Raw genomic sequence first — 19,130 nt, 5'->3', positions numbered from 1 at the left:
ATCGGGTTTTTTACCCTTTCAAATAAAATTAATAAGAGATTCCTTAACATGTTAAAGCATAATCACAAAAACAATGTTTATATTCTTCTTCTATTCAAAGTTTAATAAGTAAATAAAGTCAGTAATATATATAAATAAACAAAATAATTTTTTCAGTAAATTTGTTTAATGACAAAGTATTCTAATTCTTTATTTTCTCTCAGTAAAATTGAAAATAAGAGTTAAATTTCTGTATGATGCTTCATTAAAAAAATAAATACATGTATACAAATGGGAACATTACTTATATTAGTCACACCTTTTATTATTTGTTTTCTTGGAATAACTTTGTCTGATTTAATTTGGACTTATAAAATTCTTTTTAAAATAATTAAGTTTATAGAACTTCTGTACTGATTGTGTATTTCTGATTATAGTAGAACCCCATAACACTGGCCATTACCTGTTATTAGCCTGACCTTAGGCCACAATTAAAATATTGTTGGTTTGGCATTGCCGACTTAGTCTTTATACCTTTGGGTCGGTAGGTAGGGAAAATATTTTTTTTAATTAAAATTTCAGAAATGGTACATGTTGTTAGTATCTGGGCATCATGGGTTTCCGATAGTTTAACAACAACCACAGTCCCATTTAAAACCACATTACCACAGAGAGTCCTGCCATCAACTTCTGTTATACCGAGTTAACATTTTACTGCTTTCGACAGCCATATGCTTGGATTCATGATACACATTTATTCAACATCACATAGATGCTTATAAATGAAAACTGTTTGATCAATCAAGTGTTTACATGATTCTTTCCCATTCTGTATATATTACGCAAACGTACAAACACCTAAATCCGGATGAAAATAAAGAAATAAAAATTATGATCAGTATCTGTTGAAAAAATTCTTCAGACGGCACCAATTTATGTGATTCGGCCGGCAACGCCAAACAAAGCTAATTTTATTTTTGGCCTTACATTCAATGATGGCGGTAATAATTGTCAACAACAACTGCTGAAGTGAAGTGAAGAAGGTTTTTACGTTTTAAACATTGAGGATAACTTTTAAAATGTATGCAAATGATTTTTTGGTAATAAAATTTGAAGTTTAAACCCAAATTAACTCATAATATTTTTGTTTGCGATGTCGGCGACTTTTGTTTCATAATCGATTAGTAGCATCGAAGAGCCTCCAATCGATCGACAATTGACTGTCGGCGACAATTGTTTCATCAACTAGAAACTTATTCTACAAAGATTTTTAACACATCTTTCAATAACAAAATTTTAGTTTCTTCTTTCTTCCCTATTATAATAATTACCAGTACATTCAAAATACTTTATACAGAGACATATGCTTACTTACAAGTACTTTTTAAACTTAATTTCCTACAAATTAATAATTTTTAAATTACTGTTAAATTTAGCATTAATTTATATATTCTGATACACAGTGTGAAAAATAGCACATGATAATTTTTTTACCATAGATGATGATAGGTAAGAATGTTAAAAAGGCAATTTCAAGCAAATTTTCTAATTCCAGATTCAGTCCTTCATAAGTTTCTAACTATTTTATCAATCTAAAACTAAAGTTCATAAGTTTCTAACTATTTTATTATTTTAAACGTATTTCATACATTAATACACAAGAACAATATTATAATGTTATCAGCCCTACCTCTTTTTCTCTCCAGTTCATCAAACCTGTCCGAGTACACATTCTGTTCTGAGGAAGGGGACAACCGGAAACTTTCAGGGGGAACATCCGAGTCTGAGGACTCACAACTCTCAGTTGAGTTGGCTCGAGCTAAGACTGGTGGACCTGTAGAATGAGAATGACACATTGTGTTTTTAACCCTCTTCCCCGCAGTCACGCATTTTAACGCATATATCATTTCCTATTTCCAACGCAAAATCACGCATATACCGTTTCCCCGCAATCACGCATTTTTCACGCACTTTAAAAGTAAATTTAATCTTCAATTTAATGTCAATTCCCTTTAAATTTATACTCGCTAAAATCTCATAAAATAAGAAAAGTTATAATCTTATTAAAATATTACGTCATAATTATTTACGCTAAACTTTAGAGAAACTTATTCCTCGCTATAAAGTGCTTGCGGGGAAAAGGTAACGTCATATTTCTATGACGTGAACATCAAGTGTATGTTGCGTCACAGTTCAGTAAGTTGTAAAGAGTTAAAGAGCTAAAATGACCATGATTAGCTCTCTTTACTTCCATCTGAGCCAACATGAAGTTTTAATATACAAGTTGTACTTGTTTCTTAATTAGTCTTGAACAGAACAAGATTGATTTAAATTTTAAAGCGTGTTTAAAAAAGATTTAAAATGTTAAAATTTTTTTTAAAGATGAAGATGCTAATATCTTTAGAATTGAGTTTCCTCCCTCATTACATGTAATTGGATTCCGAGAGTAATGCTTGTTTTTCAGCATTTAGAACCTATCATCATTAAATCTACGACAATCACATTTACCAAGTTTTCATCAATTATTCATATCAGTGAAATTTGATCACTTATCTGGATATCTGCAGCAAAGTAAAGATATTAATAGAAGCATTTACACATCCATTTGATGCATCAGTGAAAAAATAAAACAGATAAGGATTCTGTTTCATGTCAAATGGATTGTGAAACAAGAAAATTAATGAGTTATGTTTTATTTTAAACACATTTTGCATGCCATGAAAGAATTAATGAAAAAAAGATCTGGGCTTATAAATTATGCAGTGTAGAACAACTTCCTGAAAAAACCTGGAATCTGTTTTATACGCACAAAAAGGCTTCCAATTTAGACTAAAGATATTTTGCAATCATATAAATTTCTTCTTTACATCACATGAACATTTACATGTAAAAATCTGGAAAGAACAACCTTTTTAAGGTATAAGATAGGCAAAATGTTGAACAGCAAAAAACTTTAGTTCATTACTTCTGTAAAACAAAGCCCTGGGGTCCAAAATTGATTTATGTTTGCAAATTATGACTTTGCTAATGTAATGAGGTTTTGCTGGAAACCAACTTTCTCTTTCATTAATCAACTACTTTTTCTTTATTTGTATGAAAACATGATTTTTTTTTGGGGGGGGGGGGGGGGGGGGCTCCATATGGCAAGCTATTTTTTTTCAAAAACCTGTCAAAAGTGGAAAGTGGGTTGAATTGTCTAAATGGTAATTAAAGGTGACTCTGCCCCATCAACTTATAATTGTGTGTAAACAATACATAACATAATTATTACCTGTTTTATCTGTCGCTTCTTTAACTTCAGCCTCCTCCACCCTATGTTTGGGTGAGGGATGTGGACTTATATCATGGAAAGAGACTTCAGAAGCAAAACTAACACTCTTTCTTTTCCCACTCAATGCATCATTCGTCTCAGACGCTGGCTTGGTTCCTGCCTCAGCTGGATTTTTCCTCCTCAACTTGACTGTCTGCATCCCATCCCCTGGGACAACATCATCTAGACAGAACATGATAGGTCCCGTGCTCTCATTGGATTGGGAGGAATTATCACTCTGACATAGGTAATACTGCCCAGACTCGTCAGTCAGAAGATACACCTCCTCACAGGCGTAGGAATGGCGATTCAATTTCCTCCTCTGTTTCTGACTCTCTGTTGTCTGACCCAGGTTATGGGGGTCAGACAATGACCTTGACCTCAAAAAGTGCTGCTTTCGGAGACATGACTTCAGGGGTTTTCGGTTGGGTTTCACCTGTCCACTTCCATTTGAGGAGTTGGATTCACTTGAAAACTGGTTTGGGTGATTGACAAAGAAACAGTCTTCTCCATGACAGCAATTGTGGTGACATCTACTGACATCAGGGGAAGAAACTGGTGTGTTCTCTTCCTGTAAAGAATACAGATGTTCTACTGCTGGGTTGTTTTCCAATAAAATCTTTCCATCAGCTTTATTTTCAGTTTCAGTTTCAAGTGGTTTTGGTTTATTTATTGCATCTAGGGAAAAAGGGTGAACCTCATTTGCATATTTATTGACCCTGTTTTCAGCCACTCTCTTAAGTTTCGGATGACTTGGTTTATTTCGGCTTTGGTTTTCCACTTGTCCCTGCCCTTTCTGACTTTCACTTTCTACTTTCTCTCTCTTAGCACTCTCTACGTGTGGAGGGTAGAATAGTAGTCGCTCAATGTCATTTGAAGGACTGCCAACACTGAATGGTCTCTCTTCAGTACAGTAACCTGGATCTATTCCAGATGAAGTGGAGCAGGTGCTGACACCACTACTACTCGATCCAGATTCCCCAGCATTCTTCAGCAGATGTTGATTTACCAGTTTAGCAGGAACTGACCTTGACCTTTTACTTGTTGTTCCAGTTGACTGAGTTTCCTTCTTAGCAGGTACCCCACAGAAAGATTTTGCAAAAGTTGGTGTTAGAATAGGGATTGGCATGGCTACAGGTATAGGGTCAAACAGTGAGATTTCTTCCTCCAATTCAACATCAGAACAAGAAAATGTAAAATTTAAATCTGGCAAAGTTTTGAAAGTGTAATAGGAAATGCATCCTCTTTCAGGAACTTCGGTGGTATCTCTGGGAACATTGCTGTCAGCACTCTTTGATCTTGGCACATGTTTGTGACTCCTGGGATTACTTCTGGGTATAATGTCATCCAAGTCAGTAAAAGTCTCTGGCAGCATGGACAGAATGTCATGCTTTTCAGAATTTGGAGATGTCTGTTGAGCGACTTCCATCATATACAGCTTTTTATATTCCATTTCTAATGTAGGTGATGTTTGTTGCTCCATATTAGAAATATGCCCCTCTTTCAAAATATTGTTTGAAGTCTGTATCCCACAGTCTCTTGTGTGAGGTGGAAACTGAGAGCTAAAGTTCTTGGTACCACACCACAGTGTAACAGTTGTGGGAGAAATGATGGTCTCTGTAGTCTTCATTTGTTTCTCAGTCTGGCAGCCCTTAGCCTTACAGTGTCCATCAAGCCTGTCCTTTTCCAGCCATTCAATAATCCTTTTCCTGGTGTACTGGTCAAGCTGCTGTCCAGTGCGGCTAGTGTTGACCAGGTGGTGGATGTTACTGTTAGTGAGAGTGTGACTACTGTGTGATCCCTCCCGCCCACAAACTCCACATGGACCAATGGGAGCACTAAGATTGGCCTCACCATGGCAACGGTTCTGGCTGATCAGTGGATGAAACAGAATCTGCTCTATATTGGCCATGGTTTCTGGGGAGACTGGATTAGACTGATTTCTGACCCTCTGATACAGATCCAGAAGATATGCTGAATGTCTTTTTCCATGAAAGCTTTCTGCAATTTTTGCAATGTCCATACATTCCTGGGATGAAAAAGACTGCCATGCCTGAACGTACAGCTCTGGCATACTACTGCTGCGATCAGCATCCATATTCATATCTAGCTTTCCTAAAGACTTCAGAGACTTGACCTGCTTCCAAGATGTCACCTTTCTATTAGGTATAGTATGCCTCATTGATGACTTTATAGGAGAAGATCCATTTGATTTGTGCAGCTGAGCTCTCTTGCCTTGACAACAAGCTTTCTTTCCATTATGTCCACCATTTAACTTCTGGTTGAACTCTGAGATGGGACTTCTTGTTATTCTGGGTAGAGAGGCTGATAATTTTCCCTCACTCTCATCAATGTCTGCATCATCATTACTCTCCTGTACTGCCTTTAAAGACTGAAACTTGATCCTCCTGTGTCCATGCTGAACGTTACCATTCCCATTCATGTAACAGAAGTGGAAACTGTCTGTACATTCCTCTGAGACCATTTCCTCCCCAGATGAACTCTGACCCCAGTGACCTTGACCTGATCCAATGGAAAGCAAGGATGCATCATTTTCTGAGTTTGTCTGTGATCGACCTTGAGATCCATCAAAGGAGAGGAAGTAATCCTCTTTCTTTGGACAACAGTTCACACAAAGGTTCCCATCACTGGATTCTAAACTGCCTTCCTGACAGCACCTATCAGTAGTTCTAAAATTTTTATCTAAGCTATCTGTAGAAACATTCTGTTTTTCTAACTCTTTTGTTGGTGAAGGTGTGAAAAGTGGGTTGTCACTGAATTCCAGCATGTCACTTGAGCACATCATTTCTCGTTCACTGGATGACATATCCATCACTGAATTTCTACAAGAGGAGAGTTCAGATTCATCTGGACAAAACAGTTCTGTATTGACTTGTTGATCAAAAAGTCCAGATCCCTTCATATTGTTAAACGACAAGTAACTTCCTGTTGCAATGTTTGGAAAATCACTGACAATTGTGGGATCAATACATGTACAATTTAGTCCTGGGGAGGACTCCCTTAAGTTTGTGTCAAACTGCACAGTAAAATCCTCATCATAGAAATACTCATTATTCTGTTCCTCAGAGGGGGCACTCTCCAGCCGAGATGATGGCTTACATGTATGTTCAGGACTTCCTTGGTTTTTGTTATTCACATTCTGATTGGCTTTTTTGCCTACATTAGCTTTGCAGTTACAGGCTGGGTTTTTGTCACTACCTCCATGTCCATTGTCAGTGGTATGAACACATGTGGTCACATGACCATGCTCTGTCTTACCATTGTCAGTTACAGTGTTATTTATAGCAGCCGTAATGGAAGCATTGTCTGTACCCTGGTTTTGAGTGGTATGGTTCTGCAATAATTTGGTTCTCTGACCCTCAGTTCCTCTATGCTCAGGACTACACACACACTTCCCAATCTGGTTCTCATTTGTGCTGGTTCCTTTAGATGGCAAATGCTCATCTGAAGTTTTCCCAGACTTGTTACTCGATAGATCTTTCCACGAGAGTGCATTATTTCGGTTGCTTTCACGGATGGATTTCCAAGACTTTGTAGGGCTAGATGGTGGTGAACCAGAATAATCGCTGCTCCCTGATGTGCCACTGGCACTTCCACTACTACTGCTTTTAATGCTCCCCGAGCTGTTCTGCCTTGTGATTTTCCTTTCCCTCTTTGGAGACATTTCCTGCCATGTTGTTTTAGTTTTAAGTGTCTCTAACTTCACATCAGTAATTCTCATTTCTTTATTTTCATCTGGTGATAGACGATTGACTACTCCATTGAGAATAGGTCTTTCCTCCTGATGAATATTCAAATTAGCAACATGATTTGGTGATGATTGGTTGTCTGTGGCTGAGGTTTTTCCTGATTGGATGGAATCATGACCAATCAATGGATCCATGCTGTCCACCTTGGAATACAACTGATTGCCATTTAGACCCTGAAACAAAATGTAATAAGGTTTTTTAATACATGTACAAGATTTAAAGATTAGGAAAAATGAAATTATTGTCACTAAAGTAAGCAATAAAACACATAACCATATGCATGTTTCTTTTTTTTTCCAAAATATTTTTTATCTCCAACCAATTATTCATTTCAAATGTCAAACTTTGTTTAATGACTGACAAAGTCAATGACTGCCTGGTTTTGCTTGCAAGACATAAATAAAAGTAGTCACAGACTAGAAAATTGACATCAGAGCTCCTCAGTATTTTATTTTAGTAAGTAATCTTGATTGGCACATGTAACTAATTCAGATGTAACTGCTAAATGTATCTATTAGCTACATATAATAAATTGTATTGTCTGTGCGTTACAAATACAGTTGAACTTCAGTATCTTGAGCATTGATATCTCAAATACCATTGATATGCTGAAGTGAGTTGGAAGTCCAAATTTAACTTTCTCTTCGTGTTTTAACCTTGATATCTCAAATCCTCAGATATCTCAAAGTTTTTTCTCAGTCCCATTAAGTTCAAGATAGGATTTACTGTACTCCATAATGTAAGTATAGCATGACATAAATAAGGATGGACCGACAGAAACAATGAACCTGGCTGCACTGGAATATCTATCTAATCTCAATTCTCCCTGAATCATGTGAATTGTTAACACTGGTTTATGCTATGATTCACACAAGATGAACAAAACACAAGCGGCCCATGGGCCACATCACTCACCCAATGATAACAACAGACAACGGACAAATTTTGATTAGAAAAGCTCGAGCCTTCGGCTCAGGTTGAGCTAAAAATTATGATAAAAAAATTGATGACCTCATGCAAAGAAAAGAATATCAATTTGTTTGTCTTACCTTCATTTCAATGGTAATAAATCCATAGAATATGTATAGCACCAGAGTTTCAAGGACACGAGGAAAGGTCATCAACCAAGTAACCAATGACAACGTAAAATACCAAAGACAACACAGTAACCACAGCAACAGTGTTAGCAAATCATTCATCCATGAAGATCATGAGGTCATTCAAATGTCAAACAGCAATGACAACAATTCAAGACTCACAAGTTAAAAAAATTTAGAACACGTCAAGAATTCATGAGAAAGTTCTATATGTACTAGACAATAATCTGTTCTGAGAACATGGAGAACTAATACTGAATCTCAAAATAGTTTTTTCTTACAGTGAAACCTTGGTTATAGCAAGGTCCTGGGGATCTGTGAATTTACTTCACTATATCTGTAATTTGTTATATCCACATAACAAATTCACTAAAAATATATATAGCGTATTTGCAAATTTGCAATATATGTGTTCCTTAGGTATGACTATGCATTATGTTCAAGGAAATATTAAATTCAAATTTTAATATCCTTATATTTAACCTCTATGGGACACAAAATCAGTTCAGTTTATCCATAAATTTGTTATATCAGAGTTAATCATAACCTTAACGTTTTACAAGAATTGTTAAGAATTTTACTGGAGATCCCGAAAAACTTCATTACATCTGTAAATATGCTATATCTGTGTTCGTACTACTGTAGTACATTTACATTGGCACAAACTACAGTAATGATGCAAATGAGGCTAAAATGTCATCAAAATAACTGATGAGTGCATAAATATTTATACTGTGTGTACCAAAGATTTTTTTTTAAATGCTACACTGGAATTGACCTTTAACAAGTCTTTAATTGTAGAGCAGTTCCTTATTTGTTCAAGTTCATAGATTGGTTATAGACAATTAAAACATTCTAGAAGAACAGTTGACATCAGACGATGGGGTTGTGTGGCTATATTGATCTAGACTTCAACAGAATTCTGTTACAAATGTTCTACAGAGAAAAGTCAATGCTCAAGTCTACTATGTAAGTGTATGCATGCCAATGCAAAAAGTGCTTGTTTCACCAAAGTAAAAGTAGAAGCATAGACAGGCACTTAAATTGTATACAATCCTTTGAAAGAGAGTATGCTAAAAAAGCACATCATCATTTTTTAAAACAATTCAAATTGATCTGACTTAATCACTTTTGATTAACAGTGAAGGGTTTATATACCTTTACTGGATAGTATCAGATGGTTTCATAATTAGTTGATATATTCTGTAACACGTATGCTAGAATGAACTCCTTTACTATTTCTTGCCATGCCTGCATAATATTGTGATATTAATAGACGAACATTTTTAACAATTATGTACTCCAAGTTTAAACTGAATGATATAGAAGCTGACACTAAAACATGAAAATTCATAGGTACACAATCATTTACATGTAGAACCTTCTGACTCATAGACATTATAATTCCAACAGACAGCTGTTATGTAACACGTATAGCAAAAAACCCCAACAAACGCAGCACTGATCTTCCTAAAAAATTCCACAACTTATTTCACTTCCACTGAACACGTACAATACATTTCCCCAGCATCCAGTGAAGGAATTCAGTAAGCTACTGTAACTTTATAACTCTTCATGAGTTCAACTGAAAATCTGACAATTCCAGATAAAGCAATTATTTTTGGAGGGTGTGTTTTGTCAACTTCAACACCATGATCCAGTTACACAATATTTAGTTAGGTGGTAAAATTCCAATGTCATTGACAACTTCAACAAACACAAAAATTACATTTCACCAACTTTCATTTCTTTTTTTTTTTTTTTGTTTTTAACATGTACATGGCACTGCCAGAACAAACAGAAGTAGCACACAGACAGCTATAGTCCTGTAAGCCCAGTACCTCAGGCTCGGAATCAATAAACTGTAATATTATCATAGCATCTTGAAACGCTTCAATCAATAGCAGTCCATTGTGTGGGTCTATTACCAAACCAATCCCTTGTAGTCTCCTCCGAAAGACTTCCAAAAGTGAGGTCTGAACAGTTCTAATTTTTTGTCGTCGGCAAAAAAACATTTGTTTGAGGGGGATAGATCACAACAGCAGTTAGATGTCCTTGAACAATGATCATGTTGATGTAATACGTACTGTACTATACATGTTATACAGGATTTCCAAAGTTTCTTCGCATACAGTCAAAAATAATTCTGCTGGAGAAACATGCAATGCAGGTTTAATTGAATTTATGGCAATGAACTTCAGAAAAGATGTGTTTTAATTATTGCATTAATATAAGACCATTCTTTTTTTTTTTTACACATCCTATCAACATGATCATCAGTAAAATTCTGTAATTAAAAAAAAAAAAACAAAAAAAAAACATTAATTTGCCAGTATTGTTTCTGTGATGTTCCTTAAGTAATAAAAGAATCAATGAATGCAAAAAATATTTTTCAAACCATGCCAGCTGCAAAAAATAAAATTCAATTTCAGGAAGCAGTTTTTAATGGCTGTTATTTTGATGCGCTTCAGAGATAAATTCCCTTTCCAAATTACCATATGCATCTGCATACCACCATTAGATACTATCTAGAATCAGACTTAATTGAATGGGAGATCAGCAAAAATGCACTGCAGGGATCGGGCAATTCCTCTGCCAAATGCTTAAATTGCTCACCCCTTTACAGAATAGGTACCGCAATATAGAAGCTGTGTACATGGTGTACCTTGTGCATTAGACAATAATATCACACACAGCTGTGCTGAATCATTCATAAAAACAAATCTTGATTGTACAAATACATAGGCAAAGCATGAAAATCATTGGTTTTTGTGTATTACTATCAGCAGATCAGCCAAACAGATTTAATTGCATCTAACAATTTTTTTTTTATCCTTTTGATTGTTTTTGTGCCTCAGATTGTGTTAAGCAACAGAAGTTTTATAGCAATCTAAGAATTTTGACTATATAAATTTTTTGGTGATACATTGAAGGAAGATAATGGGGGAAAAGGGTTGTTTCTAGGCCTATAATGCATGGAAGCTATGATCTTGATGATGTATTTCTGAACAAAGCTCATTTTTAAATATTGATATTCCTTTGCTTAAGCAAACAATTATTTCTGATGATTAATCATAACTGCAGTGTAACTGAACATGCATTGTAGTAACAAAATGTCCTACAGGACCCCAAAACTGGGGGGAAATGAGAGAGAAAATCTATAATTTTCTCCCTCATCTTGCATTTTATTGATTGAGTTCCTGGTAATAACCTTGGTTAAGTAGAGCAACTGTACCAGACTGCATCTGAAGACAATAAATTGTCTAGCAAAGACTTCTTCATTATCTCCCCTTGGTTTGGGGTTTAGTCTTTCATTTGAACAAATTAGGCCAAAATAAAAAATACCTTTGTTTCCCCTAACGCGACCGACCCAATTAAAACACGCCGACTGGAAAGTTTTTCTCACAAGGTTATTCTAATAATTTTTTTTTATGTTTATCAACTTTTATAAAATAGAATTCCATCAAAATAAGTTTTTATCAGAAAGACTGTTTTGTTCTGTGATTTTCAAGCGTTTGTTGGAAACAAAATGGCGCCCACAACATGTCTCGGGTTAGTTCAATTTTTAAAAGTAAGACGATGTATCAACCTTATGCCTTTAGCATATAAGAATCCTATACTCTTGAAACACTTTGTAAATAAAATACAATATACAATGACCTATTAAGCGTGTTTCGGTTGTATTTACCATCTGTCTTCAAATTAAGTACGTAGAGAGCATGCTTAGGCCCGTAGGCCCTCCTCATGATACCCCTCATGAGCAGACAAGGGACCATTCTTGTGAACAAACCAATCAATTTCACTGCATTTTATTTAATTTGAGTTTTGATCTTATAAACAGTTTATCAATATTTCTATGTTTAATACATGTATATGGGACCATAAGAGTTGCAAATGTCTGCATATTTCATCCTAATGAATAGAATTCAAACGTCCTTTCTTCATGCCTTTTATTCATGGGTTAAACTTCATGACTTTGACATTGTGTATGACGTTTTATCATTTTTAGATATGGTTATCTCAATTAAATATGGTCAACATACTTTTTCCAAATAGATTTGAAATTATGAAACAAGCTTCCTGAGACGTCCGTGTATTTTTCTTTAATAAGGCCCTTGAATTCAAGGTTGGTTGTTTCTTTGATTTAAATTCCTTTGGGACAACAACATTTATTTAAACATTTGTTTGGTGAAGGGCTCCAAATTTAGACTTGTATGCGGCATTTTAGGCCATTGAGCAGTGAGGGATCTCTTTTGTGCTAGTATCTACTGCGACACTGGACCTAAGTTTTTGTGGTCTCTTTCGAAGAATCGGTCTCAACGTCCCGCATTGGGATTTGAACCTGCAACTTAGAAAATAGCTCCTTACTCAGAGACTCCAAAACAAAATGCTTTAGAACCACTGCACAGTTCGAAGCCCTTGAAAAAGGGAAGCTGATAGTAAGTATGAAAAAATACCCTTTGCATACCCAATAATCTTTTAAACAGATGTATTCAATTTCAACAAATTTACTCTGGTATGAGATATTTCACAAGTTCGATTAAATAATAGTTGTGAATTAATATACCTTAAATGTTAGTCTAAACGGTATTTGTATGGTATTCTAGCTGTTTACAAATGGCTTTCTTTTGTACTTAACTTATTTATAAGGGTATCATTCCATTTAATATTAAGAATGTATTTTCAAAGCTGCTGTCAAAAAAAAATATTTGCCTACCTACCTACCCAACTTGAGATTTTTGGGTCGGGTTAGGGGAAACAAAGATATTTTTAATGATGGCCTTAGATCTGAAACCCCTTCACCCAAGGATGCTTTGTGCCAATTTTGGTTAAAATTGGTCAGGTGGTTCTTGAGAAGACATCAAAAATGTGAAATGTTAACAGACAGACAGATAAACGGATGGATGAAAGTCGGACAACAGGTGATCAGTAAAGCTCACTTGAGCTTTCAGCTACATATGAAAGGTGAGCTAAAAATGTATGCCGAGTAGCTTGAGTTGGCATCATCAACAGCACAGCCTTTATGACATCAAGAATTTGAATTGAAAATGATATCTATGAGAATAATGACATAATGCGACATTTGTTCCTCTAGACAACTGTTTGGTCAAAAAAAGTATGTACCGGTATATTCTAATTTTAACACTATTTTTTTTTTCTTCCAACAGCCCTGGCAAGCAAAAATTCTGTTTTATTAAAGTCCTAATACATGTAACACAAAATGTATGGGAAAAAAATTAATGTTTTGATCTTTGACATCTATATAAAGTTTTGATGACTTTGATCTTCAAATTTCACTCTTTTGACCATTGTCATGACTAAGTATGATGGTAAACTTTTATTTTTTTTTTAATTTTTTTAAATTATTTTTTTTCCCAATTAGAAGCTATTTAACATGTTTAATATTTATTATGATCAACTAAACATTTTAACACCATATCAATTTTCATGAACACCTAAATAATAATATACAGAAAAATCTCTGTTTCTCAAACAATAAGTGTGCATGCATGGTGGCCGGAGTCACTAAAACCAAAGAGAAAACATGTCATCTAAACATTTACAGTCAATCCTCATTATCTCCAATTTGATTGGTCCGATTGAAAAACTTCAAGGTATCCAAGCATTCAAGATACATGTATCAAGGGTAAAATGCTTAAGAATAAGTGGTTGCGACTTCCAGATCAGTTCCGACATATCCATGGTATTCAAGATATCAGTGTTTGAGATACTGAAGTGCAACTGTAATTGAAATGAATGGGACGGCAGACTCGCTGAAACAAATTCCAAATTATTCAACATATCAGCATTTGAAAAACTGAAGTTCAGATGTTTGCCCAATATAGACCATAATTACATATATACATATGAAGAAGATATAATTAAAATACATGAATAAATAGCAAAATGACAAAAATGCTAGCACAAACCACTCTTTAGAGCCTTTAATTGACCAACTTTTGTCCTTGTGCAAAAGTATTTACATGTAAATTACATGTACAAGAAAGCTTCCATCAACACTCCCTGGTGGCAATTATGAAGGTATAAATAACAGACAACATGAATATTCATAAACTGTCTTAAAAATGGCTATAGAGTCTCCTAGTGGATACACTACTGGCGTGAAAGAGAAAATCAATACAAGCTTGTTATTTGGAGAGCATTTTGGAAGATAAATTTTGAAGAGGTTGCAGTTATGTAAATACAACAGTAACTCATGCCAAAGACAGAGGTGTTTACCCCATCATGCAGTTTTCTGCTATTTTAGCTTTTCATCTGTAATCTACTGTGGTCAATACCTTGGCTAATTTTTGAATGTTACATTATTATCTGTGTTTGAAATAACCGTGCCAATTTCCCATAAATTAAAATTCATATATTTGATGAATCTCTCTCAAGTCAACCAATGGTATGGGGTTGTAAAGTGTAAGAAGCAAAGGGGTAGAATTTGACATCCTATAGAAACAGGATCGAAGTTACGGTGATCTGGCCCAATTCGTATCAATATCACTAGAAACAAAGTTATAAAAGACAATTATTTTCTCGGGTTAGTAGATTTTTGGCAGGACTGACAACTTCCACTAGCAGTCAGCTCTGCATGTCTAGCTAGTTTTACGGGGAGTTTCAGACACTGTTATTATCTGTGTAGTCAGCTCTGCATGTCTAGCTAGTTTTACGGTGAGTTTCAGACACTGTTATTATCTGTGTAGTCAGCACTGCATGTCTAGCTAGTTTTACGGGGAGTTTCAGACACTGTTATTATCTGTGTAGTCAGCACTGCATGTCTAGCTAGTTTTACGGGGAGTTTCAGACACTGTTATTATCTGTGTAGTCAGCACTGCATGTCTAGCTAGTTTTACGGTGAGTTTCAGACACTGTTATTATCTGTGTAGTCAGCACTGCATGTCTAGCTAGTTTTAGGGTGAGTTTCAGACATTGTTATTATCTGTGTAGTCAGCACTGCATGTCTAGCTAGTTTTACGGGGAGTTTCAGACACTGTTATTATCTGTAGACAGCATGTATCATTACAAAAATCATCTGACAGTCGGAATATAAATCAGTGTTTTCAAGGCCATTAAGTGGATCCCATTGATTAAGTATTAATATGACAAATGAAAAATTAGAATTAAGAGCATAGCCCAGAAGCATTATTTCAATCCGTAATCAGTATTTTGAAATCAAGGTGAGGATAAATATGAAATTTCCATAATAGTAAACAGTGAGTAATAATTATGACACGGTAATGAAAGAGGCAATTCCCACCCCACCCCCCACCCACACTCACACACAAACACCCAAATATCAAAAAAAAAAAAAAAAAGAAAAGAAAAGAAAAGAAAAGAAAAAAAATTGACTTGGATCGAAATAAAGAATTTCAGTGATTCAGAAGAATGTGATCAGAAAATTATTCTGTAACATTCCTCCATCACAACAGGGGGTTTGTAGATATCTTTTATATAAATCATCAAGTATAATGGGTTCTTCTATAGCTGATATTACTCAAAGAATGCTGACATATCTGTTCAGAAATGTTATCTTTATAATTTGCAAATTAACAGGTAAATATTCTTTAGCACTTTGAGGCTGGAGTATGCATTAATCATACCTATATCTTCATCATTGATTGAATAGTAAATACCATCCAAAAAGCTAAGCTTTGCTTGTATCATTAAGAAAATAAAAAAAAAAAATCACTAATCAAATATGTGAGGTTAGTATTCATTCTGTATAATTATGTACATCACCCTATGCATTGCTTCTGCCAGCCCTATGTAAACATGCATAGACACGATAGAGAACTCTAAGTCATGATCAAGTTCACTGATTTGACCATCAGATATATGTGCACTAAATTTTGAATGGACCCTGCTTGCTGTAAACATACTATTAACTAAGTTCACTCTTTAACAATCCATGTTAAGTATGAAACTCACACCAACTACAACCAATAGTGACTCATTTCTGATTCAGAGGTCTCCAATTACGATTTCATTTGACCATGATCAGGTCACGTCACATGTCAACTCGGCTGCACCACCGCGGGTCAATATAGTAATATGGTACACTCATAGGCTTCTCATAAAGACCCTTTAATGAGCTTTCACTAGGTGACAACTGGAGAGAATAATTATTCTCTTCTATAACAATCAATAAATACAGAATTATTCCATCATGACCATTGACTTAACTTTTTTTTTCCAATGGACAAAGGATTGAGTTTCCTACAATGTACAGGACATTGACATCAGGTTCCCTCACTAGTTCCTTAATATATCACCAACTTAACATCAACTGAAAGCAATGTGTAAAATACCAAATAAATATTAAAATTATGTATAACAAACAGTCCTCATCATTTTTTAAGGGGGGTGGGGGTATTAGAGTGGTATAGGCCATTGGGGTGTTAATGGAATTAAGATTCATAGGCATGGATTTATTACACTGACTACAGTTACATACAATTTATTACACTGACTACAGTTACATACAATTTTTTATATATAAAAATATGTTCCTAAAGGCATGCAGATGCTTCTAAAATACAGAACTAACAGAAATGTACACTCATGCATTGAATTTTTATTTTTGGATGTCACTGGTCCTATACAGCACCTGGCTGAGCCTACAAATTGAATACTGCGTGTTAGCGCAGTATGATAATTTGTCAGCAAGGACAAGTCCTGTTACAATACTCCACCAACGACATCGAAAAATAAGAATTCAATGGTTATATTTACATCCTGTAATTTTCTCTCGTCATAATTGTTAATTTTGTTAATCTTTATCATGAATTTAGTGCCTAAATCAGAACTTGGATGCTTAATAGACATAAAAGCCATTGCGACGTGAAAAGTTAAATAACGCAAATGAATATTGTGATGGAAAAAAATAACAAATTATTTAATTTTAAACATACAATTGTAATAAATTTATAATAATAGGGCAATTGTTTTTAATTAAATTGAGCCAAAACAATATACATTTTGTTGTTCCTAGGGTATTAAAAATGCATAAAGTTCCTTAATTCTGTCACACAGTGACAAGGTTCCGTGTCTGTTTATAGGGTAATATTTACATTTCCAAATATTTTTCCTTAAGATTCTTTGCAAATTAGATTACTGTTCATTTTCTCATCAACTACCATGGATGAGCATGAATATCTCCATTGTTACGTCATAATACCGCACTCAACGTCAAAACTATAGTGCAAACTGTTTTGCTTAAAAAAAAATGATAGTTGAATAGCGTAATTTATGGTGACTCATCAGAAAAATAATGTAAATATAAGAAATGAATTTAATTTTTGAAAATTCATGAGGTACATGAACTACAATGCTTCTTGCCGGCATATTTATGAAATATGCCATCGTGATCGAAGCGTAGAAGTTCATGTCCTCATGAATCTTCAAAAATTAAATTCATTTCTTAACATGCTTAATTGAATGTTGTAGATTTCCAATGGATTTCATAAAGAAAATTACTGTACATTGAATGTAATTTAGGTAAACATTATTAATATTATCATGATTTTGTGTCTTAAACTTTGATATCACAGATTATCCGGCTTCTCCATATTATATTTTTAGTCTAGACCAGTGTCATCATGCTTCAGTTTTTGTCCTTTAATTTTCATTTATTACAGAACTCCTAGCATGCTACAATACCAAAGAGCTAAGCGCCATTCTTCATATCAAACTGCCATCAAAAATCTTATGACCCTCAGATAATTGTAAATAATTGATGATTTAGTGAGCAAAAAAATTGCACAGTAAATCAATTTTTCACTGGAGTCAATGAATAGAAATAATTTTATAGGCCAGCACAATCTCCACTTTGAAATCTCCAAATTCAATACTTCTCTTTTGTTTTGTCAGTCTCTCACAATTGCTATTGATTTTTTTGTCCAGTCTTCCACAAGTAAAATGGGTTACATAGAATATTATAGAAAGAGAAGCCTAATTATTTCATAACACCAGCTTTCATAAATGACATTGCCTTTTCCTAATCGAGAATTTTGGACAAAACCAAATATTGGAATTTTATTGTCTTTGTTTGAAGATTTTTTGCCCCTAAATAGAAACACATCACTGGCAAAATGCCACTTCAGATTGGCTATATTGGTAATTGAATGGGAGTCTTAGAGCTATACAAGAGAAGGAAAAATCCCTCTCCCTTTGTCTACATGGCTAGAATTTACCAAAGTCTGTAGAATATATTCCCAGTGTAATTACCTGTTTATCCGTGACACTGTTTCTTTGTCTTGTGTTTTCATTAATGTCCATTCCCTGGGTCAGCCGTCGGGTAACTGGACCGTGTCATTGTGACACCTACAAAGAAAATATATAAATATAATATAATTTACTTACAAACATACATGAACACTGAGTGAAACAAATCATATCAATTCCAAATGAACACAAACCTTTCCATTTGATTCTTCCTTCATTAATTCCAAACAAACACACCCCTTTCCATTTTGTTTATTTTTCATTTTTCATTTTTTATTACTTGCAAATAATGACTGTTGAAAATTATTATAATTCCAGGGCTCTTGATTGTCTATAATATTGCATTGGGTTACTGAATGGCTTCATTCCCAGGGGTTGAAAATACAGTAGCCCGACGCCCGGGGGCTAGTCATTTTAAGACTTGCTAATGGGCTAGCTTATCTAAATGTATCGATAGTCCGTTGGACTAGCAGAACGGAAAAAAAAATTCTGTCAGTTTACTTTCACTTATCTATTTAGACTGGTTTCTTTTGACTGAGAATTAGTTCAATTTGTTTCTGTCACCAACGCGGTTGAAACTCATTCATGTACTAAGGGCTATAGTTAACTTAATTGATAGGGTTGTGTGTTGAAGTTCTGACATTTTTTTGTTTTGTTATATAGTACTATAAAGTATCAAAATATAAACAAAATATTATCATTATTAATTATGCTTTTGGGCCAGTCTTTTTAAAATCAACTGGC

General features: G+C 34.6%; 1 protein-coding gene across 2 annotated transcripts in view; it reads right to left on the bottom strand.

The window, feature by feature from the left end:
- The window catches only part of LOC133189134 (uncharacterized), a 29,812-nt gene extending 11,324 nt beyond the window's left edge, over window positions 1-18,488 (bottom strand). For both annotated transcript variants that reach the window (XR_009721413.1, XM_061324547.1), the window contains exons 1-3: window positions 18,390-18,488; window positions 3,251-7,232; window positions 1,670-1,813 (exon numbers count right to left, since the gene is read on the bottom strand). Coding sequence is in view for 1 of the 2 variants with exons in the window: in XM_061324547.1 (XP_061180531.1) it covers window positions 1,670-1,813; window positions 3,251-7,232; window positions 18,390-18,440 (4,177 nt within the window). In the remaining variant the exon portion in view is untranslated. The remainder of the gene's footprint in view (window positions 1-1,669; window positions 1,814-3,250; window positions 7,233-18,389) is intronic.
- Between the last annotated feature and the right edge of the window lie 642 nt (window positions 18,489-19,130).

This window comes from Saccostrea echinata, unplaced genomic scaffold, assembly GCF_033153115.1.
Source record: "Saccostrea echinata isolate AGI-Se365-2 ecotype Australia unplaced genomic scaffold, CSIRO_AGI_Sech_v1 ptg000017l, whole genome shotgun sequence".
Taxonomy (NCBI): domain Eukaryota; kingdom Metazoa; phylum Mollusca; class Bivalvia; order Ostreida; family Ostreidae; genus Saccostrea; species Saccostrea echinata.
Note: the sequence above shows the minus strand (reverse complement) of the source record. Positions and strands in the feature narration are given on the sequence as shown.